This window comes from Monodelphis domestica, chromosome 5, assembly GCF_027887165.1.
Source record: "Monodelphis domestica isolate mMonDom1 chromosome 5, mMonDom1.pri, whole genome shotgun sequence".
Classification (NCBI taxonomy): domain Eukaryota; kingdom Metazoa; phylum Chordata; class Mammalia; order Didelphimorphia; family Didelphidae; genus Monodelphis; species Monodelphis domestica.
The window spans coordinates 296,391,914-296,419,553 of NC_077231.1; the positions used below are offsets into that span (position 1 = coordinate 296,391,914).

The following is a 27,640-nucleotide window of genomic DNA, read 5'->3' on the forward strand; positions in this document are numbered from 1 at the left end:
TTACTCCCCTCATTCTATAGAAGAGGAAACCAAGGCCCACAGGGGAGAAGGCTGAAAATGTCAGAGCTAAGATATGTGTGTCTTGATTCCCACTCCAGTGCTCTTTCTGTTGCATGTCACTGCCTTTGTTCCTTATGACAAGGATTTTAGTAAAAATGTCCAAGATGGTTTGGGAAGAACCGAGACTGAAGTCATGTAAACCACTTAAGAAAATATTGCAATAGAGAAGAGGTGATGCGTTCCAATACTAGGGTAGTCGCCAAGTGAGTGGAAAAAAGGGCAGGAGGAAAATGGACAAAACTTGGCCATCTATTGCATGGGGAAAATATGAGAGAGAAAAGAGTCTGAGTTTACAGATGTAGCTGCCCCAGAGCATGGCAAGGCCCTTGAACACAACTGGTGAAGTGAAAGCAAGCTTGAACAAGTGGCTTATCTTCTTTGGGCCTCAGTTTCCCCATCTGTAAAATGAGAGGGTTTGTCAAAATGATGTCAAAAGACCCCTTCCAACTGTAACGTGATTTGGAAAAGAAAACCAAGAAAGGAGATGTTTTGCCTCTAAGGGCCTTGTGCTTGCTTCTAATTGGTAATACTATGCCCTACTCTGATCATCCCAGTCTTGACAAGACCTTAGTCCTCCCCTGCTTGTCCAAAGACTTCCTGAAATAGAAAAAATCCAAGTTCTCCAATTTCCCGTGACTCATCCGAGCAAGAACAACCAGTGCAAGGAGCACGTTTCCCTAAAATCAGCCACAGTACCAGGGCCTAGAAGATACCAGGAGAGTCAAGTGGGGGGCAGAATGGCAGGTATTGGGGGGTGGAGAGTAGAGAAACATTATATAAATTTATATAAATAGAAATTCTATAATTAATATAATAATGAAAACATAACAAAAAATGTTATTCAAAATAAACCAAACAAAAGGGCATCCACATAGGAGATAAGTAAACAAATAAAGGCCCTAGATAGAGAGCTGGAGGGGGTGGAGGAGTCACTTAAATCTAGCCCTCTCATGCTGCAGATTTGGAACCTGAAGCCCAGATTGGAATAGTGAGTACCCAAGATCACTAAGGCAGTGTGGCAGGTCTAGGATTTGAACCCAGATCCTCTCCAAATCCAGTACCAACTCTGAATAGGAGGTTCCTTCACTTTTTGCTGTTTGTTCAGATTTTTTTGTATTCATTCTAAATGCTTCTAAAAGAAAAAAGCTTCCCTCTGCAGTCTCTTTAAGCAAATGTCATCTTATTCTAACCTTTAATTTGCTATTTGGAATAATATTATGATCATTTTACTTTCAGTGAAATACATTTTGGTGGTTCTTCCTGAATGGTATTTAGTTTGATATAAAGTATTTTGGATGAATATCTGCTCCCAAATTACCACTTTAATTCATAAAGTAAGTTCTTTTTTTCCTCTCTTAACTTTGTCCTTTGCCTTTGAGCTAAATTCAAATTAGATTCTGGAGAAGGGGCAAAACTAACAGCTCACTCTACTTTAAATTGTTCCTTTTAAATGGGCCCCATCAGTGGACCTTCCTTAGAGCTCCTTTTTCTCCCCAAAGGACTCTTTCTGGAGTCTTCTGTTTCCTGGCCTGATCGATCAGTGATCCATCCGTTGCCACCTCTACCTCCCTGACCCCTGAGATCCCTGAAGTCTACTATAGGCAGAACTTCCCTGATAGGATCACTGGGCCTCCCTGTGTATGTATAGGCATATCCATGGTACGCACACGCACGTACATGCAAGTGTCACTTTTCGGATGGCAAGGCTTTGAGAATGGCACATTGAGAAACCAGAGAGTGTTCTGGCCTCTTCTGAAGACGTTTTCAAGCAAAAAAAAAGATCCTGGAGATTTCTTCACTGCGGGTATTTGTGTTCCAGCCCCGTGGACACCATGAGTCACTTGCTCTTCCTTGAAGCTCTCCCTCCCAAGCCTGGCTTCTTTCCCACTCTTCCCTCCCACCCTTTCAGGCTCTCCAAGGGCTTTCCGGCTTGTCTCCTTCCTTTGACCTCCTCTGTAAGTGCTACCCCTCAGCTAGTCAGCCCAGGAGGGTACAGGATGGAAGGATGCAAAGTTCTGAGACATCCGTGCTGGGAAATGAGGGTCTCAGAGGCCCTTCTTCTTGCCTCTTCACCAGCACCTGAGAGTGGATAGAGAGCCCCATAGAAACTAGACCTGGGATTCCAGTGGCAAAGGTCCTTCCCTTAGAGTGGCCCAGGGGGCCTGCAGGCGGGAGGAGAAAGTGGGGCCGATGGGCTCCCCACTCCCCAAGGTCTCTTGTCTTACTCTTAGTCCCCCAAGGTGCAGAACCCTGGGGTGCGCTGGCACTTCTCTTCCCTGTGTGGTAAGAGTTCGAAATACCCGTGAGAACTCTGTAAGCTGGCTCAGATCTGCCCTTCGGGGCTCCTGCTTTCCCTTTCTGGACTTGCTTTCTTCATTTGATATCATGGAGGGGATCTGAGTTCAAATGGCGCTCAGATCCCCTTCTTGGCCCTGTGGCCTTGGGCTGATCTCATCCTTGTTTCTTCATCTGCAAGATAAAGGGCTGCGCCAGATGATTCCAGTTCTCTAAGGCCGGCTCTCCTCTTCCCCCAGGGCCTGGCCCTTTCCGCTCTCGCCCCCAGGGAACGTCCTCAGCTTCAGGCTCCTTCAGTCAGTCCCTGCCCCAGCCTTTGCCACTAAATGGCGGCTCAGCGGGAGAGTAGATAGAGCGGCCGACTTGTTCCGGAAGCCCCGTGGTCACGTGCGTCCTTAGACCCTTCAGACTGACTCTGGGCAGCTCGCCTACGTTGCGCGCCTCTTTTCTCCACTAAAAATAGATGCGTGCCGCGCCGCGATCCTCTGCCTGCCTCCCAGGGTCGCTGCGACGCGTGCCAAGCGCTGTAAGGGCGGGCCCGGGCCGAGCGACCTCCTTCTCCCCAGCTCACTGGGCAGCGTCGCCTCAGCCTGCCCGGTAAAGGCTGCCGCCTCTTTCTGTATCCCCCGGGCTGAGCTATGGGAAGTGCTTAATGCATGATCATCGACGGACTGACGGGGAGCGGGCTGGCGTGTCCTAGCAAGAGACCCCGGACGAGCCCCTAAGCACCCCAGCAGCAGCCAGGGCGGCTCCGTGAAGAGGGCGCTTTTCTTCCTGTTCATGGGCTGGGCTTGTTGTGTCCCCAGGAGAAGAGCCTCCCGAAGCAGACAGAGTGAGCCCGCGCCGTGCGCAGGCTCAGTGCCCAGTGAACCAAAGGAGATAGACCAAACACTAAAAGCGACCCGAACGTCCTCTAGCTCACAGATGAGCAAACGGAGGCTCCGAGGGCTTAAAGTTACTTGTCAAAGTCACAGCCAGTAAGTGCTAGAACCGGCATTTAGGGGGCAGCTGGGTGGCTCAGTGGCTCCCAGAGACGGGAGGGCCTGGGTTCAACTCTGGCCTCAGCCACGTCCCAGCTGGGTGGCCCTGGGCAAGTCCCTTGACCCCCAGTGCCTAGCCCTGACCACTCTTCTGCCTTGGAGCCAGTACACAGTATTGACAAGACGGAAGGTGACGGTTTAAAGAACAAAACAGAAAAGAACTGGCATTTGAACCCATGTCCTTTGACTATAAATCCGGTGGGGCTTGGTTGTGCCGTGCTGCTTCTGATCCCCTCCAGCTTGGTCATGCCCGTCCCCTCCACCACATTACCCCGATCATAGAGTAGGCTCTGAAGAGACAGGAGAGCCCCTTTTGGGCTGCCCTCTTGCTTTAGGTGAAGACTCCGAGGCTAGATCAGGTAGCGGCCCGGCCCGGCGGGGCTTGGCCTCCAGATGGCCCGTCCCATTCCCGGCAGGCTGCAGGCTCTTCATGGGCAGAGGCCGCACGCTCCTTGGTTCTTGATTCCCAGCCTCTTACACACGGGAGATGCCTAATAACTGCTTCTTGAATGACTCAATGGATTGTTTTCACAATGATAATGTTGTTCTTATTGCTGATAAGTATTTCATTTTCTTTGTTCTTCACTCTGTCCGCTGTGAATGCGTAATTTGGACCCAATAACATTTTAAAAGAAGAAAATATTTAAGTGTTCTTTGAAGGAAATAAAATTCTTCACACGAATGCTCCTGCTTCAGGAATTGTCAGAACAGCAACGTCTGCATTTTCATTAAGAAAAGTATTTATCAGCCCTTCTTAACCAAATATTTGACTCTTTAAAATTCATCCTACTGTACACTTGGTGCGATTTATTCAGAGAAGATACCTTGCATTACCACGTGTCATTCTCGTGTTTCTAAAGCTTTCTCTCCTAAACGTTAGTGACGTATAAAACACTCTTAATTCCACCCCTGCAATTAATCCTACCGAATTTTCTAATCTCTACTGACGCCCCCCCAATCAATGGCAGCATATTAAAAAGGGCTTTCAGTCAAGATTAGAATGAAAACACTCCATTCCTTCTGTAGCGACCCTGCCTGCCTCTTCCCTCCCTCGCGCCATAGCTTCGAGAGACTGCCTGTGTTCGGGCCTCGTGATGGTCTTTCCTTTGAGCGGTATCCGCCGCATCTCTTGTTTCAACGGACCATTCAGTGTGTCTCCATTTAGTTCATTCGACAGATATTTGTTGGATGTCTTCTCCCTGCTGTTCTAGGCCCTGTTGTGGGAGAAAAAGAACTGGGTCATAGTCTTGGGCCTGAAGGGCCGGAATATTGAGCTCCTTCATTCTTGTTCCTCCCTAAAAATCCCTTTCTCCATCCTCTCTACGGCTGTACACACATCTGCTCCATTCATGAAGTAAATCTAACATGATTTATAAGAGAACAAACAGTTTGTTGCTTCTGTTCAATTGTTAGCTTTTAAAAACAAATATTTGTTCTTCCGTAGCAGCCAGTTTTCTGAGATAGAATAATGTTTGCAGCAAATTATAGGAAGGAAAAAGAAAAGCGGCCTACCATGTTTATTTAAAGACACTGTTTCTGATTAACCTCGAGGCGGAGAGCGTCAGGCAACAGCGAGCAAGAACACAAGAAGCCGGAGCTGTGGCCGATGCGCCCTCCATTCCTAGCTCTTTGGGGGTGGCTGCCCAGCCCCTCGCAGACATGTTCTGACAACCACTGAACTTTCTGGCACGATTCAGCCCCAAACCCTGCATGGGGTCTCCAGAAGAGGCACTTCCCCGGGCGTGAGGTGCTCTTCTATGGTCTGCAGAGGAAGAAAAGCAAAACCAAAGAGCCTGAGAAGAACAAGTGGGAGATGCAGGGAAGAAAATTTGGTACGATCAACCAGAGGGGGGGGAAGGGGGGGAAGGGGGGGAGAGGGAGGGGGGAGGGGGAGAGAGGGACAGGAGGACAGAGAGGGAGAGGGAGGGGGGGAGGGGGAGAGAGGGAGAGGGAGAGAGAGAGGAAGGGAGAGAGAGAGACGGAGACGGAGACAGAGAGACGGAGAGATGGAGAGAGAAATGGAGAGAGGGAAAGGGAGAGAATTTATAGTCAACACCCAAAAGCTAATCTGCAGCATCATTGCCAATCTACGTGGAGAGGGCATTCTCCTTTGAAATCACGTCTGGTGGAGGTGGGAAGTGTCAAGACACTGAAGATGGCTTTGTTCCTGTTTTCACAGACTGGATAGTCTTTTTTTTTTCTTAATAGTCTTATCAGCGAGCATTTATTAAGTACCTGCTCAGAGCCAGGTCCTGGGCCAAGCCCTGGAGACCCAACAAAGGCAGAAATCGGCCCCCAAGGAGCCTTTCCAAGAGGGAGAGGATGTGCAGAGGGCTCTGTGTGCATGAGACACGCTCTGTGCAGACTCTCTAACTGTCTATGGGACACTGAGCCTGTGGGCGATGTGTCTGTGACCTAGACACACAGCCACGTGCAGAGTGTCACCCAGAAGGTTCTCGGCCTTTTAAAGTTGCAGCCCACACTCAGAAGTGCATTCAGAGCATCGCTGGTCTAGATGGGCCGAGGCCATCCTCAGCTGAAATCAGACGTCGGGCTTGGAATGTCCTGGTACTGGATAAATGCACACATATGATAAGTTGGAGATAATGGTCAGAGGGAAAGCAATGTTGAGGAGGATTAGGAAAGACTTCTTGTGGAAGGTACAATTTTAGCTGGAACTGGAACTGCTCTAGGAACAGCAGTCACATAAATACATCATTTTAAAAGTATTTTTAAAACTGAACTTGACAAGCCCCAATAAGCAGGAACATTTCCCTGATCGTCTTCTTCATTTCTCTCTTGTCTTCCCTACTGCCCCTCACAACTTTCTTCCTCTCAAATATACATACATATGTTATTTGTGTCTGAAAATATAAATAAGTTCCATTCTGAAACTCGCATGTATTACTTCTCTGCTTTAGAAGGTAGCAAGAAGCATCAGACTTCTGGAATCCTGATTGGTCATTCTTAAAATTAATTTTATTATTTTTTTCTTCCTATGTCCCCACACACAGAGGAAGAAAGGGAGGGAGGGGAGAGGAGAAGGAAGAAAATTAAAGGAGATGATAAATGTGCTTGAAAGTCAGTGGAAAAGACAGAAAGAAATGAGAGTATTTGGGTTCTAGGGAGATGTTATCTTTGCCACTTTGGGGGTGGGAGAGAGTAGCCTGAACGAATCTGCCCTGCTGCTTTTTAGTAGCCCCAGACAATATTCAGGGTCATTTTCTCTTTCTGATCTTCTCCTTGTCTGTCTTCAAAATTTCAAAGTTCTTCATTTGGATGGGAGGCATCTTTGAATATGGATGTGGTTGTTTTTTTGTTTTTTGTTTGTTTTTATATTTTGATCACCTTATATCAGTATAATTGATTTGTAACCCTATGTATTTTATTTTATATATTAGAAACATTCTTATGTGATAAGGCCTGTGGGCCTTCCCCAGACCACCAAAGGAGGTCATAACACCCCAAAAGAGCTAACGCCTGCTTGATGCCCCCAAAAGAAGATGCATCCCTCAACTCTTCTGTAAAAGTAGGAGGTCTGCAGATCTGGAACAGGGCATACATTTTCAGAGTTTTTCAGCAAATCAGTTGGGTTGGATGATAATTTTTTCTCTTTTTCTTTAATAATTTCTTGTTGCTCCTGCTATATGGGGTGGCAGGAAAGGGTTACAAGGGAAAGTTTAGATGACATAAAAAGCAAAACATATCAAGAAAAGTCCTTTTTTATAAATATCCCATCTCAGCTGGATCTTCAGATATGGCCTAGATGCAGCGAAGACTGTCAGATTTCACACAGATATTTTAGTTCTCCCCACCCCTATCAAACTACTAGTTAAAAACCTCTTTAACTATTCATTTTTAGAATCCATACTATATATTGGCTCCAAGGCCAATATATAGCAGTAAGGGTTAGGCAATGGGGGTTAAGTGACTGGTCATATAGCTAGGAAGTATCTGAGGCTAGATTTGAACCCAGGACCTCTCATCTCAGGGCCTGGCTCTCAATCTATTGAGCCACCTCCCTGCCCCCAAATCTCCTGAACTCTTTTCTTTTTCCTCCTTTATTCATTTTGTCATGATCTCTTCTCTCTACCCCCATCCCCACCCGTTTCGGTCACAAGGGGAATGAAGGCACATCAGGACACCCTTATCTCAAGCAAGCCATGGCATGGCCCAGGGACGGGAGGCATGGCGGCCATGGCTTACAGGACACTGCTCCGTCAGGCTGGGCGGGGCTAAGGAGAGCAAATTCTGAACGGAGAGATCTGTAGCTGTTGGGGAGTGAAGCTGGCGTTTTCCCTGCGAGCCGCTGGATGGACGTTCTGGTCCAGGACCAGTTCCTGTAGCACGGTTGGGCGAGAGGAGAGGCAAGATCTCCGGCTTCCGCCTTCCCTCCTCTGCCTCTTGGCCCCATTCTGGGAGGGGGCGTGGGCCAGGCGCGTCCAGTGTCTGTCCCTCGTCTGGTCCACTTCAGGGTATTCGTAGATGGGGTGAAGCGGCCTCCCGAGCCTTCAGAACACATCCGGGTCAAGCGAAGAGCTTTCCTTGTGATCTTTAGCCAGCACGTGGGAAAGGTGGGCTGGATCTCTGCATCGTGGTCACCGGAGCTCCCCGGACTCGCTTTTCTTTTCCTAAAACATTTTGATAAGCTTCTATGTAATTGGTTTCCCTTGCAGTCCTGTGTATTGTGTATTTGATACACTTAAAAACGTTATTTGGAGGAGTCTGTGAGGAAGTCAAGGCACAGAAAAGGTTAAGACTCTCTGGCTGAAGGCCTTCCGTTCGCGTCTCCATTAGATCTAGAATCGCCGTCTATCCTACCGCGAACCCCAGAGGAGTCCCATGAGCCTGACACGGTGGGTATTCAGACATTATCCTCGAGGATATTCCAGATTTGGCTTTTTGTCCACATTTAAAACAGACATTTAAATGATCCTCAGAGAGACCACAAACACTGACAGCTGTCAGATCTCCGGCATGTACACACACACACACTCACACACTCACTCACTCACACACATACTCACTCACACACACTCACACTCACACTCACACTCCTGTTGGGCCGGCTCAGCCTTTCTGCCATTCTGTGATCACACAAAGCCAAGGTCTGTAGGAAATCCATTGTGCAGGAACTTGAGGCTCTCGTGGGGCCAGAGGTACTTTGGACCGTCTCTGCCTCACTTTCCCAGGTGTGCGCTCTAAGCAGAAGCCCCTTGCAGGACCGATGCCATTCCGTGGGCTCCGTCCCCCTCTTCCCTTTTGCAGCCTTCTTAGAGCTTCTTAGAGGGGATGTAAAGCGTCCGGCCACCCTGAATGCGCTGTCTTTTTCCAATGGGGTTTCTTTTGTCTCTTCGAGCCCATTCTCCAGGAGAGTGGGCATTCAGCCAACTTCATAATCCCTGTTAATTTACTGTATCATTATCAGAATTAGGCATTGTTGCACTCTGGACAGTCTTCCCACAGTGTTTGGCTGAAGGCAGTCGAGGGGCCCTGTAGAAAATGGAATTGTTGTCATTGCTGGCTGGCTGTGACCCGCTCTGGGGGTCGCGCCGCACAGATTGTGAGTCGTTGACCTCCACATTTCTTAAAGATAAATGAGCTTCCCTTCCCATGTCTACAATTTTTCTGAAATGTGACCAGCCTTTATTTCCTCCCAGATGGAGGGAGCCTTTATTTTCTTTCTTTCATTAGTAAATCTGTAAATATGCTACATCTTGTGGAGATGTCTTTTGTGAGACTTACATGCAAATGTTTAAAAGATGCTTTTCTCCTTCTGTGCATGTTTATGTCATTGTCTTTAATTTAACAGCCAGTGTCATATGGTCAGTCATTTATTATGCACTTTACATGGTAATCCATTAAGTATCTCAGCTGTTGTGCTTGCTAATTAATTGTTATTATGTATGGTACACTTTTGTAGTTATAAAGCAGAGATGAATCACCCTGCCTCCGAGATGGCGCTTCAGCGGACATCTGTTATGTCCTGACAATGCCCCCTCCCCTCACACAGATCCTAATTAATAAATAAGTGATGTTCTAACAGCATACCACCACAGCGGGCTCTCGGGCTGCCCGCACTGCCGACGCCGGGCTGGGGTGTCGGAGGTCACCTTTCTCGCTGCTCCTCATTCTGGGGTCTTTGGGGAAGACTGGACAGAAAGAGCTCTGGGGCTCAGCTTTTGCTCATTTGATTGTTCATGCAGCATCTCTTCTCTGAGCACCTTCTGTGGCCTCGAGGAGGTAGCAGTGGGAATGGTTGACAAAACTTGTCTGTACTGCGAGAGCCGTGATTTTCTTGTCCCCCCACCCGCAGTTTTCATTGGCTGACCGAGTCCCTTTTCTACAGAGACTCCTAGGATGTTAGGAGGGCTTTTAAAAAGGGGGGGAAAGAAGGTTGAAACTAGAACGTTTTCAAGGGATCTGATCCAACCTCTTCATTTTAAAGACAGAAAAACTGAAACCCAGCAAGGATAAATGGCATCCCGAGTCCTCTGTTGGGCCCTGCAAGGATAGCCAAAGGAAGGGAAGACGGTTAGCTTTCCTAGGGTATGAGAATGGTGAGGGGCACTACAGTAATGATGGCACCAACTCGCATTTCTATGGCACTCGGGGCTTTACAAATATCCCATTTCATTCTTAAAACAGCCCCACGAGATAGATGCTATTATAATGCATCTCAAGTTGTACCTCAACCCTCTGGCCCCCACGCCAGAATTCTTTCTAGCCTAGCTCGCGGACTTCCTTCCTTGCTCAGAATTGTCTCATTAATAGAATCATTCACTATGAACTTGAATGTAAAGCCCCACCTACTACGGAGGTATTCCAATGTTTCATTATAGCGTGGAGATGGTCTCAGGTTCTCCACTCTGAGAGGTCCTACCAAGCTAGAAAGACGTTACTTTAATTTAGGCCTCCTTCATTCAAGTACCAGTTTAGCTCCATCTGGAGAAGCTCGTCGGGATTACCTAAAGGTGCAGAGGGGAGGAAGGAGGAAGATGAACTTTTTGGTTGTCTTCACTCTCAGCCATCTCCCAAGTCGGGAGTTTCCTGTTTGGGACACATGCACTCCTAGTGTTAGAGGAACTTGGTCAAGGGGGTACAAGAAATGTTTGGTCAGTAACTTTGTTTTCCTATTAAAATATTCCCAAAGTGCGAGTGTTAGTAAAAAATTCATGGATTAGAGAGAAAAGGGTGAAAAGGGAACAGCAAAGGCAGAGGATAGGGTGAGAAAGGGAAGAAACAGTATTTTCAGTGTGTCTGAAAAACTGGAAAGAGATGCTTAAAGGAATAAAAGTCTTACACAAACCAGATGAAACCTTTTTTTTCATATTGAACTAGAAAACAATCAACAAGTGACCCAATAAACGACAAGCTAATTAATCTCCACAAAAACCAGCAACTCTGAATTGATTTCCAATGAATGAAGTTACTAAAATGTTAGTGTTCCTTTGGAGAAGTATATTCTCATTCTGCCACTTTTGCTCACAAAGGTTTAATCCCATTTATAAACAACTTATCTCTGGGAAACAGGATTCTCAGTGCTATTCTCAGCCAAATGCAAAGCAAGAAACAAGCTCAAGGCAAAGCAGGAGACTGCTATGGCTTTCAAGACTCCACCAAGAAGAAACTGGTTGGTTGACAACAGTAACAACAGCAGCCACTGCAGAATCCAAAGGATCGCTGATGTACTTGAGCACGTTGGGATAATCGTTTCTTAGGAGCACAGAAGCAGAACTGAAAGCAAGGCTGTGGCCAAGCCAGCCCTGGTCTGGAGATCCAGTGGTTAGATTTTCATGGAACATTTACACCTCGGCAGTGGCCCGGGCATCTGCCAATTTGGACTTGATGTGTTCTTTTGTGGATTGTCTCTAGACTTTTTAAAGTGATAGAGAAGGGGCAGCTGGGTGATCCAGGGGACAGAGCTGGGCCCAGAGTTCAAATGTAGCCTCAGATATTTTCTAGCTGTGTGACCTAGGACAGACCTGTCAGCCCAAGCGTCTAGCCCTTACTGCTCTTCTGCATTGGAACCAATACCAGCCTGGATTCTGAGACAGACATTAAGAGCAAAAAAAAGAAGTGATGGAGAAAATGGCAGTAATGAAGATCAAACATACATGTGTACCCTGCTGACTTCTTTTCAGGAGAATTGATTGTTAAACATTTACCTGGAGATCATAGCTGTGAGGGACCTTAGATGCCCCAATGTCCAGACCTCTCATTTATAGATGAGCAAGTGTTGACACAGAAGGTCACATGCCACTGAATGTGTAAGGCAGAATTTGAATTCAGATCTTCCTGTCTACTAAGTCCAATACTCTAGGGTACTGCCTAGGGGACTTTATATACTTATCAACCTTCAGATACCCCCCCCCCCCATGATTTGCTAAATAAAAATGGCTTTATGAAAATTAATCACTTTATTTAATAATAGATTCCAAAACTTACTTCCTTTCCAAGGTTGATGGAAAGTTAAGGAGATAATGGGACCCCAAATGGTTGGGAAGCCCTGTTTAGAGAAGAAAGCCTGATGGAGCAGTCGCTAGAGATCCAGACCCAAGTTCAAATGTGACCTCAAATAGTTACTAGCTCTGTGACCCTGAGCAAGTCACTTAACCTCTGCCTCGGTGTTTCCTCAGCTGTAAAATGGATTTGAGAACAGAATGAGACCATCTGATATGTTTACAGTGCTTGGCACAGGACCTGGCACCTAGTAGGCACTTCATAACCGTTTATTCCCTTCCCCTACATGGATTGTGGCCAATTTTGGTAGCCAGCACCCCAATCCATAAATCACAAGGGGTTGAATTATTAGAAGGAAATGCATGAGTGTTCCTGAAAGGTTACATGCAGGTGGAATTTTCCTAAATAGGACTGATTCTCCAAAGGCGTTTACTAGCCAAAATATCTCCGAGTAAATCCTGTCGCCAAGGCAGAAAGCTGCTCTTTCTAGTCTTAATAATGTCTTCATGTTCCCGGAAGGAAAGCCGCGCCTGCGTGCTGGCTCACACTCCCTGCCTGCCTGATTGCCCGGATGGTATCCAGAGTGATCGTCGCCCCCTGGCGGGCCGGAGGAAGGGCACAGTCTTGTCAGAGGAGCCTCGGTGGGTGGGCCGAGGGCGGGGGCCATGACGTGGAGACTGGCTGGAGGGAGCACTGGAGGAGCTCCTCCATCCGCAGTCTTTGCAGGTTTTAACCAGGCGTCCATGTTGTGACAGGTACTGAATTCAGAGCAGCCTGATGGCTCTGTGGATGGAGTGCTGGCCCGAAGTCAGGAAGATCCAAATTCAAATGCAGCCTCAGACATTTACTAGCTGTGTGCCAGTAGTCCTGGGCAAGCCACTCGGCCCGTTTCCGGAGTTTCTTCCCCTGTACAGTGTGGAGCAATAAGAGCCTCCGCCACCAGGGTTGATGTATGCGTTAAATGAGAAAACAATTGTAAATCAATTAGCACAGTCCGTGCAGAGTAAGCCCTGCCTAAGAGTTTTCCTTTTTGTTTCTTATTAGCGCCCCCTCCCCCCTCCAGGGGCTGTTATGTGAAGATAGAGGAGATCCTATTGGTGAAGCATTTAACAAGGCACCGACCGACAGGAGGCGCCACCGACACGTTAGCTAGATGATTTAAAATAGGCTCCCGGATAATTCAGCATTCAAGCGAATCGGGTCGCAGACATAGGTGGGTGATCGTCCCAGGGTCACCCGCCCATAGACTAAAGCCAACCCAGGCTACATTTTCTTTTTTCATATTGGATAGCTTAATTTTCCTTTGAAAGCTTAAGCAATTGTGGCTAGTTTAGAGAGGAAGAAAAGGCACCCGGAAGGGGAACCCTCCCAATGCCAAAAGGCTGGTGCTGGGGGGACTTTGAGGTGTGGCTGCTCCCCTGAATCAATGTCTATTGGGGGCTGACCCCCGCACAATCCGGCACTCGCTGAGAACTGCTCTCGGGGTTTCTGACCGCAAGGCTGGCAGCCCCAGACAGACTGCAGAGCCGCCATCACGTGGGCTGGTGGGCTGTCACGTGTGCTGGCGGACCCCTACAGCGCGGCGGACCCGCCCTAGGCGGATAACCGCATTTTCTCCAAAGATTTTGGTTTTGGTCTGGTCTGGTCTGGACTGAGTTTTAAAAAAGGAAAGGACTGCAGACCTTGGGGACTCGGAAGGAGAGGAAAACCCTCTGAAAATCTAAGCTGGCCGCCTCATGTCTGCAGCGGGGCGGTGGACCGCCGGCAGTGCTAAATGGCGGCATGTAAATGAAGAGGCTGCGCAGGCGGATTGGAGAAGGAATGGAGGGCTGAGGCCTGGGGGCCTCTGGAAAGGTTTCCTGCAGAAGGGAGGCCTTATTGTGTAGAGGAGACTGCGCAGCGGAAACAGACTGCGAAGGGCCGGAATCAACATCCCAGTGGGGGAGGGAGCATGATCAGATTTACTCTTTTCAAAAAAAGAAAATATTTTCTTTTCCCCCAGTTATATGTAAACACAATTTTTAACATTGGTTTTTATTGGGGCTCCAGATTTTCTTGGTGCCTGTCTCCCACCCTCCTCCCACCTCTTCCCTGCGATGGTAAACAATTGATGGCATTTGCTTTTTTTTTTTTAATAGCCCTTACCTTCCATCTTAAAATCTTTACCGTGAATACATAAATTACCCTAAAACAAATCGTCACAGTGTATTGGTTCCAAGGCAAGAGAGCAGTCAGGGCGAGGCCATGGGGGTGAAAGGCCTTGTCCAGGGCCACCCAACCAGGGCATGTCTGAGGCCACATTGGAACCCAGGAGGAGAAGTCTTTCTGACTCATGTGCTACCCAGAGGCCCCCCCAGCACACAGGAGGTCTCCCAAAATTTCTCTGAAGCCTTTAGATTCCTGTTCCCTTATGGCTCCTTGATGCCATGCTGCAGCCTTTGGGCTCCTGGATTGTCTCCTGTCTTGGCTATTTACAAATGGTGGGGCCAACCACCAGGCTAACAACCAGGTCTAGCTGTCTAACCACTGAGCCCCCTGGTCACCTCTCACCAGGGTCCTCTGCTCTGGGCTAACAGCATGGATAGACAGGAAGCAGATGCCCCTCTCAAGGAGCTCCCACCCTCATGGGGGAGACAACTTGCAGACAACTTCTATCAGCCCTAAATATATCAAATCTGTAGCTTTTTATATAGAAATTCCCTGAAGTGGGAGCAGGGAGAACTGTGATTCAGCAAGGTTATTACTAGGAAAGAAAATAAAGCCTGGACTTTTTATGGCTTCCTCAAAAAAAAAAAAAAAGGTTGGGAGAGCAGGTGTTCATCTATCATAACTACTTTAATTTTGCAAAATATGCTATTTGTAAAGGGCTAAAATTACTTGTTGAAAGCTGGTATCAAATTTTATTTTCTTTTAAATTACTCATTACAAGAACAAAAGAATTATCATTATCAATAGTTTATCATTAATATTCATGAGGTCTTTGATTACGAGAATCTATCAATATTCAAAGCCACATAGGATAGGAAAAGATGACTGTAACAGATGTCCCATGAATGTTTTCTAAGTCTAGAACCTAAGAAAATGGATTTCTATTTTTAGAGTTGAAAAGTATCTTAGAGATCATCAGGTCCTCGTTTTACAGATGAGGACTCTGAACCTCCAGAGAGAGTCCATTATTTGCCCAAAGGCAACAAAGTCTGCCTTTGAACTCAGGACTTTTACTCCTTTACTTTTTCCCATTTTATCAAACCTTAAGTTTGAACTTTTTAAAACTGGGCCTTCCACACTGATCATACTAGTAATATTGGGAATGAATCATCCAAACCCTGGGGAAAATCCTAAAACTCTTATAACTTTTTTAAAAGATCTTGTAATGGTTTAATCTAATACTATTTTTCTCCTTGTTAGAAGAAATGGAAAGGTTTGTTTCACCTAAGATGATGACTGAGTTGGTCTGACTTATAATACTTATTTACACATATATATAAATTCATTTATTTAGAGTATTTTCCATGGTTCCATGATTCATGTTCTTTCCCTTCCCTCTTCCCTCCTCCCTCCTGGAGCTGACAAGCATTTCCACTAGGTTATACATGGATCACTGTTCAAAACCTATTTCCATAATATTACTATTTTCAGTAGAGTGATCTTTTAACACCAAAGCCCTAATCATATCCCTATCAAAACATGTGATGGATCCTATTATAATAATTAAAATGGATTTGACAAATATAAGAATTTTTAAAAATTGTGGTTGCCATTTATAATAATTAAATATTAAGTCATGAGGCTCTTAGTAGCTTTAGTAGCTTTGTTACAGCAAAATAGTGATAGTAAGAGAGGAAAATGTAAGAAGGAGGTAGAAAATATTGCCTAGCTAAATATACCCTAAGTCTGGATCTGAGTGCCTTCAGACCACTAATTCGAATCCAATGTGAATCTCACCAGCCAAGCATTTCAAAAACCAAAGGCAGTCACTGAAGAGCCTGAGCCGCAAGGGGCAGTCTCTCGGGCCAAAGAGGTAAGAGTCTCACCCAAGTAAGTGCTCCTCTTCAGCCCAAGTCTCCAATGAAGAAAGCCAAATCTTCACCAGAATCCAAAGTGAATCAGGAAGCTGAAATCTGAAGCCTCAGAAGATGCTTAGCTGACCAAGAGCTGGATCCACTCACAAGGCAAAAGACCACACAAGACCTCGGGGTCTCAGAAGCTCCCACGTATATGCAGTTTTCTGCACCCATCTGCTCTCCTCATCACATCTCGGGAATCGAGCACAGTCTCCTAATTTGCCTAGCACTTCCTGGAGAGGACAGTACTTGTGGCCTTTTAGGGTTTGAACTTCCTTTCCTAGTACAAGTTTCTTACTAAGTGTGAAAGGCAGGGCACTCCAGGTTCTTGATTAACTTAAAATAGTTTAAATTCTTTCACACTGTGTTTTTCTTCTCTGAATGTGGAGAGCATCTTTCTCTTCAGTCTCTCAGGATTGTCCTGGGTCATTGCATTGCTGCTAGTGTAAACCTTAAAATTTCCCAGACCCTACTTTATAAGATTGGATTAAGACCATTCCCCATTTGGACAATGAACTCTACTTAAAGCAGGAATGTGAGAATTCTACTTTACCTACTTGGGTCTGCCCTAGAGGAAGATAAAGTTGTTAACTCTTTTCTGAACAATGAAAAGTACTTAAACCCATACTTTTCTTAAGCTAAGTACCTTTAAAGGTCAAGCAACTTGTGAATTTACAAGGAACAAAGAACTGGAAAACTTACTCAGAGCTTTCCTGGTGTGAATTACTCAAAAATCCACACCCGGACTAAGAATGGGCAGTCCTTTAGAAACATCTACAGTGATTGGTAGATGTAAGGACTTAGGGGAGGTGACAGAGGAAATTTTGCCCTTAAAAATAAGAGCTCAGAGAAGAAGAGAGATCTGGTTTCTGATTCGCTTTCTGAAGGAGAGGTCCTTGAGGAGCATCTCTGAGGGGCTCTGTCCCTCTGGGGTAGGAGCTCTGGAGGCTCTTGAGAGAGGCCCTTTGAAACAATCTCTGGCTGGAAGACTCTTTGAGGAAGGACGCTGGCCTGGTGTCATTAGAAATCCTTACTTAGATCTTATGATGAGTTATAAAAAACTGACTGATTACTCTTTTTAAGGCTCAGGTCTAGGCCATATTGGCTTGAGGCCCTTCATACTTTACTCATTGTATTATTAATTAAAATCTCTATAAAACCCAATTGACTTGGGTATTTGAATAATTGGGAATATTTCCCTGGCGACCACTTTATATTTGATTTTAACCCCAAGACACTGTAGTGAAACATATTTCTGCGGTCAAATTTACTCACCCTTTCTTATATCTATCACAATTTATATCTTCCACTATTTTTATCACTACAGTTTAAGACCTCAACCATTTTAAATCTCACACTAGTAGAGAAATCAATTACATTCGATTGTGCTACAATGTATCCATCTCTGTGTACAATGTCTCCTGGTTCTGCTCCTTTCACTCTGCATCACTTCCTGGAGGTCTTTCTAGTTCACGTGGAGTCCCTCCAGTTCATCATTCCTTTGAGCACAATAGTATTCCATCACCATCAGATACCACAATGTGTTCAGCCATTCCCCAATCAAGAGACACCCTCATATTTTCCAATTTTTTGTCTGGCCAGTGATATTCAGCATGTTCACTCATGATCATTTTCCATTTTTCTCTAGGTCACGTTTCGGACAAGAATCTATCACTGTAACATTAACAGCCAAGGAGTGATCTGTCTGGACATCCTCAAGGATAACTGGAGTCCAGCCCTCACCATTTCTAAGGTTCTTCTCTCCATCTGCTCACTTCTCACAGATTGCAACCCTGGTAAGTGGCTACAAGTGCCACAGGCACTGCATGCTGGTCTACACCCTGGGCTTGGGCAACTCTTGACAGTCCAGCCCACCTTCTTTTCCTCTCATGAATCATGTTAAATTTCCATAGAATGTTTCCTGCCTTCTCCCAAATTAAACTCTTCATGGCTTATTTCTTACTGTATATTTGGGGAGGGGAGGGAGGGATGGGAACAGGCTGGGGAAGAAGAGCACCTATTATATAAATTAAAGAAAAATTCCTCCAGAAGGGAAAGTGCATTTAAGGACAACATGATAAGAATACATTAAATGCTACAGCCAAATAATAATAAAAATTCAAATTGGGGAGCTTAAGCCTTAATTATATACCTAGGAGAAGATGCTAATTTGAGAAATGTAGGCTATTAAAGTGTGATAACAATCCGATAGCACCTCTGAGACCGAACCCTCCAGCATTCTCACAGTCTCTGAAGAACTGTCTGACCAAAACAAACAAACAAACAAACAAACAGAGAAAAAACCCCACCAGCTGGCTTCTTTGCATTGGGAAAGGCCTAAAAAGACAGATAGGGCCATACAGCTGCCCAGGAGATAGGACAGTCTTTCTGAAAGCCGCCTGGCTCTCCTGCTAGCGCCTCTCCCCATCACCAGAGCAGGATCGCCTAGTCCTCTTGCCCATCTCTTTTCCTGTGGTTCTCTTTTGCCCAGGAAATGCCGAGACCCGAAAGTAGGAAGGCCTATTACCAATGTGCTGAAGCAAATTCAGACAGTTTTCATAGTGGAGCATCAATGCCTCAGGAAAAAAAAAGCAAACACTGCTCATCAGGCTTTGGTTTATTGTGCTGTTGATTGTCTAGGTAAGAAATGAATGGAGAAAATGGTCCTAATGTCCGTTAGCTCAAAGGGGACTTTTTTCCTTCTGGAGAGCAGATTAAATGTTGGCCAGTGGCCCTGGCTGTTGCCATTCACAGAGGGTTTTTGAGACATCAGCAGTGGCAGGAGTGATCTGGGGAAAGAGCGAGCTCGAGGTCCTTGGCACAACAAAGATCCTTTGTTGGGCATTGATCCAGGGCATTCTGGTTCAGGTACCAAAGGATCTCTGCAGCCTCTGAGATGAACTGATTCTGAACCTTATTTCCATTTACCCAGAATGTCAGTAAGTTCTCAGGATAGAAACTGGACCCGTGATTTCCCTGATATAGCCAGTAGTGCCAACCTCAAATAGAAGGAGGTCCCAGCGATCACAGTAACTTAGAAAACTACAAATTAAATTCATTTTTGTTGCGTGGCCCTTTTATTTATTTTTGTGGTGATTGTTAAACATTTCCCAATTTTCTTTTAAATTAGTTCCAATTGACCCCTTCAAGAGTTTTGTATGTCATGGGCCACAAATTTGACAGCTGCTAATAATAGTACTAATAGCTAACATGCATTGGTGCCTAGTGTGTACCAGGCATGGTGCCTTACAGTTAATCTCATTTGATTTTCACAAGAGCCCCAAAAGATAGGAGCTGTGATTATCCACATTTTACAAGTGAGAGAGATGGGTTAAGTGACTTGGTCAGGGTTATACAACTAATAAGTATCTGAGACTGGATTTGAACTCTGATCTTCCTGACTTTAGGCCCAGAATATCCACTAAACTACCTAACTATTCTTGTTTTAGGAACTCTGATGCCTTTTCTGAAATTTGTCACTTTTATAAAATACTTCCAAATTCAAGAATAAATGCTACTATGGCCATAGTTATAGAATTTAGGGATGGAATGTTTAATAACTACCATAATTATATGGTCCAGAAAAGTGAAATCCCACATTCATATAATTTTATTATCAGAAGGCACCAACTGCAAAACAAAAACGCATTTGTATCTTATAGGAGACAAAATTAATTTCACCAGGTCCAGTTGGCCATAAGCTACCCAGACTCTGAACGTTTAATGAGGATATATAAAAATCTTTACTTAATCCTTTAGATGGATTAAAGCAAAAACCACTTTAAGAGAATTTTCTTTCTCTGACTCCAACTTTAAAATTATAGATTCATTCTGGAACAAAATATTGGTCCCTGCATTTGCTCAAGAGCATATATTTAAAATAAAAAGATGATCTAACAGTGTATCAGTATTACTCATTGTAAGGTCCCTTTCAGCTTCCAGGATATATGATTTCCTCACTGTGGAAACTGCCTCCATTACAATCTTTTTTTTTATTTAATAATAAATTTTACCTTAGAATTTATACTGAGTATGAGTTCCAAGGCAGAAGAGTAATAAGGGTAGGTAATGAGGGTTAAGTGACTCGCCCAGGGTCATCCAGCTAGGAAGTGTTTGAGGCCACAGTTGAACCCAGGACCTCCCATCTCCGAGCCTGGCTCTCCATCCCTGAGCCACACAGCTGTCCTCCTATAGTTTTGAAGCCCGTGATGGAGGATCAGCCCTCACTGAACCAAGCTTAGCTGACCTGGTCACTGACAGTTTATCAAATAGCAGGATTCCTGGCTCTTCCTTGAGGGTCGTCGGGGAGGGGGCCAGGGAGGCCTCTCCATGACTGAGCTGCTGAGGGGCCGGTGAGAGCCTGTCCGAGTCCAGCGTGGGCTTCTAGCGCCGTTTCTCCCACATACATGCTGTCCTTAGTACCGCGTTTACAGCGTTTGTTTCGGGGTGGAAATTGGTGAGGCTGCCTGCGACACCCCGAACAGGCTTCCCTTCTGGCTCGCCACGAGAGTGGCCACTTGTGTCTTCTGAGCCACCATTGCTGCTCCTTCATTTGTTTCTGCTAAACACTGTTTGAGGTCATGTTTGTAGGCTTTTCCCCCTACAAAAAACATCGTTATTCGAGCTGGCTCTATGCTAAGCACCTTTTGGTTATCTCGTTTGTCTTTGCTACAACCCTGGGGCATAGGAGCTGTTTTTATCCCCATTTTATAGCGGAGGAAGCTGAGGTAGACGGGATAAGTGACTTACCCAGCGGTACAACTAGTAAATGTCTGAAGCTAGATGTGAACCTCGCTCTTCCAGACTCCAGGCTGGGTCCCCGGCTCTTCCTAATGCGCTGTGCCCCCTCACTTCCCGAAAAACAAGAGGGAAGCCTCTCTTGTCTCTGGCCGGAGCCCCACCAACTTAGAGTTAATGAATTCTGAATTCATAGGGTTTTACTGACACTAAAGAATGAAAAATATCCTGGGACCAGCGACTCTCAAAGTGCCACAATTTACTTAGCTTTGGCTTCTGTTTTAAAGGCAAAAATTCTCACACTTAAAAGTCTTTGGCAAAGATTCCTCTATCTCAGATTGCCTGGATGCTGCTATTTTTGTATGCAGTGCAATTTTGACAGTTTTCTTCCATCTCATTCCTAGAATTTCAACTGATTGGCCTCTTTCCCCAACTCTCCTCAGTAAAACAAGCAATCTTTTAAAAAAATTTTCTCATTAAATATTTCCCAATTTCATGATCAAAAAAATTTTAACAATCTTTTTAAAAAATTATTTTGAATTTTGAATTCTCCTTCCCTTCCAGCTTTCCCTCCACCTTGAGAAGGCAAGCAATTTTATTTTGTTTATACATACAAGGGCATAAAAAACATATTTCTGTGTTAGTCATGTTGTAAAAGCAAACCCAAACAAAACAACACAATAAAAATAAAGTCTTCAAAAAGTGTGCTTCAGTCTGTATTCAGAGTTCATCCGTTCTCTCTACGGAGGAGAGCATGAGAACATCACAAGTCTCTTGGAGTCATCTTGGATCATGGTCTTGATCATCCAAATCTTTTACAGTGGGTCATCCTTAACAGTATTGCTGTTATTGGGATCGGTGTTCTCCTGGTTCTGCTCATTTCATTTTTGTCAGTTCATGTCTTTCCAAGTTTTTCTGAAACCAGTCCCCTCATCATTTTATTTTTTTGCAAAGATATTTTATTTTACTAATTACATGTACAATTTTCCACATAAGATTTTTGAAGTTATAGGATCCAGATTTTCTCCCTCTCTCCCTTCCCTCCCCCTTCCCAGAGTTGGTAAGCAATTCAGTATGGGTTATGCATGTATTATCATGCAAAGCAAACTTCCACATTGGCCATTGTTGCAAGAGAATACTTGTGTAAAACAAAAACCTCAACAAAAAAAAATCAACCAAATAAACAAAAGGCATAAATCATATACTTTGATCTGCATTCTGATTCCCAACAATTCTTTCTCTGGAGTTGGACAGCATTCTTTGCCCCAAGTCCCTCAGAATTGTCCTGGATTGTGGTATTGTTGAGAGTAGCAAAGGCTCTCCCAGCTGATCATCTTCCAGGATTGCAGTTACTGTGTACAAAGTTCTCCTGGTTCTGCTTATTTCACTCTGCATCTGTTCATGGAGGTCTTTGCAGCTCTTTCTGTAATCGTCTTCTTCATTATTCCTTATAGCACAAATAGTATCCCATCATCATCATGTACCACAGTTTGTTCAACCTTTCCCCAATTGAGGGACATCCCCATAATTTCCAATTCTTTGCCACCAAAAAAAGGGGGTTGTTATAAATATTCTTGTACAAGGTCATTTTCCTTTTTTAAAAAAATCTTTTTGGGATATAGGCGTATTAGTGGCAATACTGAATCAAAAGGTACACATTATTTTATAGCCCTTTGGGCATAGTTCCAGATTGTCCTCCAAAATGGTTAGATAAGTTCACAATTCCACCAACAATGCAGTAGTGTCCCAATCTTGCCACATATCCTCTCCAACATTTATCACTTTCCTTTCCTGCCATATCAACCAACCTGAGAGGTGGGAGCCAGTACCTTAATTTGCATTTCTCTAATCAAGAGCTATTTGGAATATTTTTCCAGCTGATTATTGATAGCTTTGATTTCTTCATCTAAAAATTCTTGTGCACATATACTTTGACCATTTATCATTTGGTGAAAGGCTTATAGTCTTATAAATTTGACTTAGTTCTCTATATACTTGGCAAATTAGACCTTTATCAGAGAAGTTTGTTATAAAATTTTATTTATATATATATATATAAATTTTTTCCTCAGTTTGATGTTTCCCTTCTAATCTTGATTATATTGGTTTTGTTTATAACAAAGATTTGCAATTTAATATAATCAAAATTATTCATTTTCTATCTTATAGTGCTCTCTGTCTCTGGTCATATCTTCCCTTCTCCATAGATCTGAGAGGTAAATTATTCTTTGTTCCTCTAATTTATTTATGGTATCATCATAAATCATCTAAATCATATGCCTATTTGGCCCTACCTTGGTATAGAGTGTGAGATATTGGTCTCTAACTAGTTTTTGCAATACTGTTTTCCAGTTTCCCCTGCAATTTTTGTCAAATATTGAGTTCTTATCCCCCAAACCAGGATCTCTGGGTTTATCAGATATTAGATTGCTAAGGTCTTTTATCACTAATCCATTCCATTGATCCACTAGTCTACTTCTTAGCCATTACCAGATTGTTTCGATGATTACTACTTTATAAGTATAGTTTGAGATCTGGTACAGCTAGGCCACCATTCTTCACATTTTTTTTCATTAATTCCCTTGTTATTCTTGATCTTTGTTCTTCTAGATAAATTTTGTTTTTATTTTTCCTAGTTCTATAAAATAATTTTTTGGTAGTCTGATTGGCATGGAACTGAGTAAGTAAATTAATTTAGATAACATTGTCATTTTTATTATATAAGCTCAGCCTACCCATGAGCAATTAAATTTTTCCAGATGTTTAGATCTGACTTTGTGTGCAAAGTGTTTTGTAATTGTGTTCATATAATTCCTGTATTTGTCTTGGCAAGTAGATTCCCAGGTATTTGATATTGTTTAGAGTTATTTTAAATGGAATTTCTCTTTCTCCCTCATCATTTGTAATAGCACAATCATGTGCCACAACTTGTTCAACCATTTTCCAGTTAATGGACATCCCTGCAATTTACAGTTTGCCACCATACAGAGACTACTATGAGTACTTTTGTACAAATTGATCCTTTTCCATTTTCTTTTATCTTTTTGGGATGTACACTTAGTAGTGTTATTGCTTGGTCAAAGGATATACATCGTTTTATAGCTCTTTAGACATAGTTTTAAATTGTTCTCCTTAATGGTTGAATCAGGTCACAACTCCAAGGGCATTAGTGTCCCAACTTTTCCACATCTCCTCTAGGATTCATCATTTTCCTTTTGTGTCATGTTAGCCAAGCTGAGAGATTTGAGGTGGAACTTCAGTTAATTTAATTTGCATTTCTTTAATCAGTAGTCATTTAGAACCTTTTTCATATGACTTGGTAGCTTTATTTTTTTCTCAAAACTACCTGTTCATATCCTTTGACTGTTTATCAGTTTCCCCTTTTCCTTCTAATTTACGCTGTATTGATTTTGTTTGTGCTTCATTTCACATGATCCAAATTGTTATATAGCCCTTCTATTTCTTATGTGGACATAAACTCTTTCCCTTTCCAGAGATGTAACAAATACGTTTTCCATGCTTCCCTAATCATGACATCACCCTTTAGGCCTAAATCATTCACCCATTTTGTGTATACAGTGTGAGATGTTGGGCTCTGCCTTGGTGGCGTTCAGTAGTTTCAGTCCTGACTCTAGGACCCCATTTTGGAATTTCTTGTCAAAGATATTGGGGTGATTTGCCATGTCCTTCTCTGTCTCATTTCACAAGTGAGAGACTGAGCAAATGAAGGGAAGGGGTTACGTGATTTGCCCAGGCTTACCCCGCTGGCAAATGGCTGAGGCCAGACTTGAACTCATGAATGAAGTTGTCTTGATTCCAGGCCCAGGCTGGTCGGCCTGGTTTCTGCCAAACTACCTTCAGGTTTTCCTAGCAGTTTTTGTCTTCTTAAGGTTTTGCCTCAGAAGCTTAACTCTCTCTGGATGGATCAAACACTAGATTTATTAATGATCATTTACTACTGTGTATTGTGAAACTGATCTATTCCACTGATCCAGTCTCTCTGTTTCTTAGCCAGTACAAGATTGTTCCGATGATTACCACTGTAATATAATTTGAAACCCGAACTGCTAGTCTCCCTTCCCTAACATTTTTTATTGATTCCCCTGGTCTTCTTGGTCTTTTGTTCTTCCAGATGAAGTTTATTATCATTTTTTCTAGCTCTACAAAATAATTGGCATGGCACTGAATAAGTAAATTAACAGGTAAAATTGTAATTGTTATTATATTGGAATGGCCTACCAACGAGCATTTACTATTTCTCCAGTTGTTTAGATCTGTCTTTCTTTGTATAAATTATCTTGTAATCATATTCATATAATCCCCAGGTTTGTCTTGTCAGTTAGAAGCACAAATATTTTATACTGTCTACAGTTATTTTAAGTGGAATTTTTTTTAACCTCTTCCTGCTGGGTTTTGCTGGTAGTTTATAGAAATGCTGATGATTTATGTTAGTTTGTTTTTTATCTTGAAACATAATTATTTCAACTTGTATTTTAGTTGATTCTCTAGGGTTCTTTAAGCATACCATCATATGATCTGCAAAGAGTTATAGTTTTGTTTCCTCACTGCCTATTTTTATTACTTCAATTTCTTTTTCTTGTCTTACTGTGATAGCTAACATGGCTAGTACAATACTGAATAATAATGGTGGTTATGGACATCCCTGCTTCTCTCCCCTCCCCCCATTATTACCAGGAAGGCCTCAACTTTATCCCCATTAGAGATAATTCTTCCTCTTGATTTTACTACTTCTCATTTTTAAAAAGGTTGCATTGCTTCATGTGCTTTCTAGGGATTTTAATTGGAATAGGTATCATATTTCATCAAAGTTTTTTCCTGCATCTATTAATATGTTATTTTGTTGTTTTTATTATTAATATGGTCAATTATACTCATACTTTTTTAAAATACTGAACTAACCCTGCATTCCTGATCATAGTGATGATCTTTGTGATTTATTATAATCTCCTTGCTCGTATTTTATTTAATATTTTTGCATCGGTATTCATTAAGAAAATTGGTTTTTAGTTTTCTCTGTTTTTGCTCTCCTTGGTTTAGGGATCAAAACTATATATGTGTCATAAAAGGAAATTGGTAGGACTAATTTGCCTATTTTTTCAAATAGTTTATTTAGAATGAATTATTCCTTAAATTTTTGGTAGAGTTCACTTGTGAATCTAAGTGGTCCTGGAGATTTTTTTCTTAGGATGTTTATTTATGTCTTATCCAATTTCTTTATCTTAAGTATTCTATTTCTTCTGTTAATCAGGGGAATTTATATTTTTGTAAATATCTATTTCACCTATATTGTCAATTTTATTAATATATAATTGGGCAGAATAATTCCTAATAATTACTCTAATTTCATCTTTATTGGTAGTGCATTTTCCCTTTTTATTTTTGATACTAGTAACTATCCTTATTAGGTCAATGGAATTTTTTTATCTCTCATTTTTTTTTATTTCAAGTGAGGATTTTTTTCTTGCTTAAGAGGAAGTATTTTTTATTTAAATTTGTTTATTACATTAAAATACTCAAGTAATGCTCTCTCTCCCTCCCCTCCCCCTGATTAGAGAAAGCATCATTTGATGAATATATATATATAAACAAACTATGTCTTATTTATATTTATCAGTTCTTTTTCTGGAGGTGGACATACACAAGTCATTCTACAATATTTCTGTTGTATATAGCATTCTCTTGGTTATGCTTGCTTTACTCTTCATAATTTCATATGGGTCTTTCCATGTTTTTTTCAAACTGCTTATCATTTCTTGCAGTTCAGTAGTATTCCATCACAATCAATCATATGCCACAACTTGTTTCACCACTCCCCAGTTGATGGGCATCCCTTCAATTTCTAGTTCTTTGCCACCTCAAAGAGAGCAGCTAGAGATATTTTAGAACATAGAGGGTTTTTTCCCTTTTCCCTGATTACTTTCTGTTTATCCTTCTCTCTTTTTATCCCATCCCTCTTTTCTGACCACTGCCTTCTTTTTTATCCACCTCCTCCCTCTTTTTTTTTTCATCCCCTTCCCCTCCTGTTTCCTTATTGGATAATATAACTTCTTATTACTAGTTGTGTGTGTGTGTGTGTGTGTGTGTGTGTGTGTGTGTGTGTGTGTTATAAATATTTCCCCCCTTTTGAACAAATTTAGATGTGTCAGATTGGAACATTGCCCCCCCCACCACATTCCCTTCCACTGTAAAAGTTCTTTCTTGCATGCCACTTTTATGTGAGTAATTATCCCCATTCTTCCTCTCTTTTCCCTTTCTCCAAGTACATTCCTCTTTCTCATCCAGCCATTTTTTTTACTTCATCCAATCATAATGAACTCATAGTCACCCTCTTTCTGTATAGAATCCTTCTCACTGCCCTCATTGTGATGAAATTCTTAAGAGTTATAGACATAACCTTCCCATGTAGGAATATAGTTTAACCTAATTGAGTCTCTCATGATTTCTCTTTCCTATTTACCTCTTTATGCCTCTCTTGAGTTTTGTTTTTGAAAATCAGATTTTCTGTTCAGTTTGGTCTTTTCATCCAGAATGCTTGAAAGTCCTCTATTTCACTAGGTATCCATTTTTTCCCTTGTAAGGTTATATTAGTTTTTCTGGGTGAGTTATTCTTGGTTGTAATCCCAGCTAAGCCCTCTGTTCCTTTAATGCAATAACAACTAAATCTGGTGTGATCCTTTCTGTGGCTACATGGAATCCAAACTTTCTGGCTTCTTGAAGTACTTTGACCTGGGATTTGGGGAATTTGGCTATAATATTCCTGGGAATTTTTCTTTTGGGAACTCTTTCAGGTGGTAACTGGTAGACTCTTTCATTTTACCCTCTGGTTTGAGTATATGGAGCAGTTTTCTTTGATAATTTCTTGAAATATATCTAGGCTCTTTCTTTGATCATGATCTTAAGATAATCCAATAATTCTTAAATTGCCTTTCCTTGTTCTGTTATCCAGATCAGTTTTCCAAT

The 27,640-nt window shown here is 42.9% G+C and overlaps 1 protein-coding gene across 2 annotated transcripts in view; it reads left to right on the forward strand.

The window, feature by feature from the left end:
* The window catches only part of UBE2E2 (ubiquitin conjugating enzyme E2 E2), a 324,036-nt gene that overhangs the window by 270,096 nt on the left and 26,300 nt on the right, over positions 1–27,640 (forward strand). For both annotated transcript variants that reach the window (XM_056800341.1, XM_001369719.5), the window contains one exon: positions 17,571–17,718. In XM_056800341.1, coding sequence (XP_056656319.1) covers positions 17,571–17,718 — 148 coding nt within the window. The remainder of the gene's footprint in view (positions 1–17,570; positions 17,719–27,640) is intronic.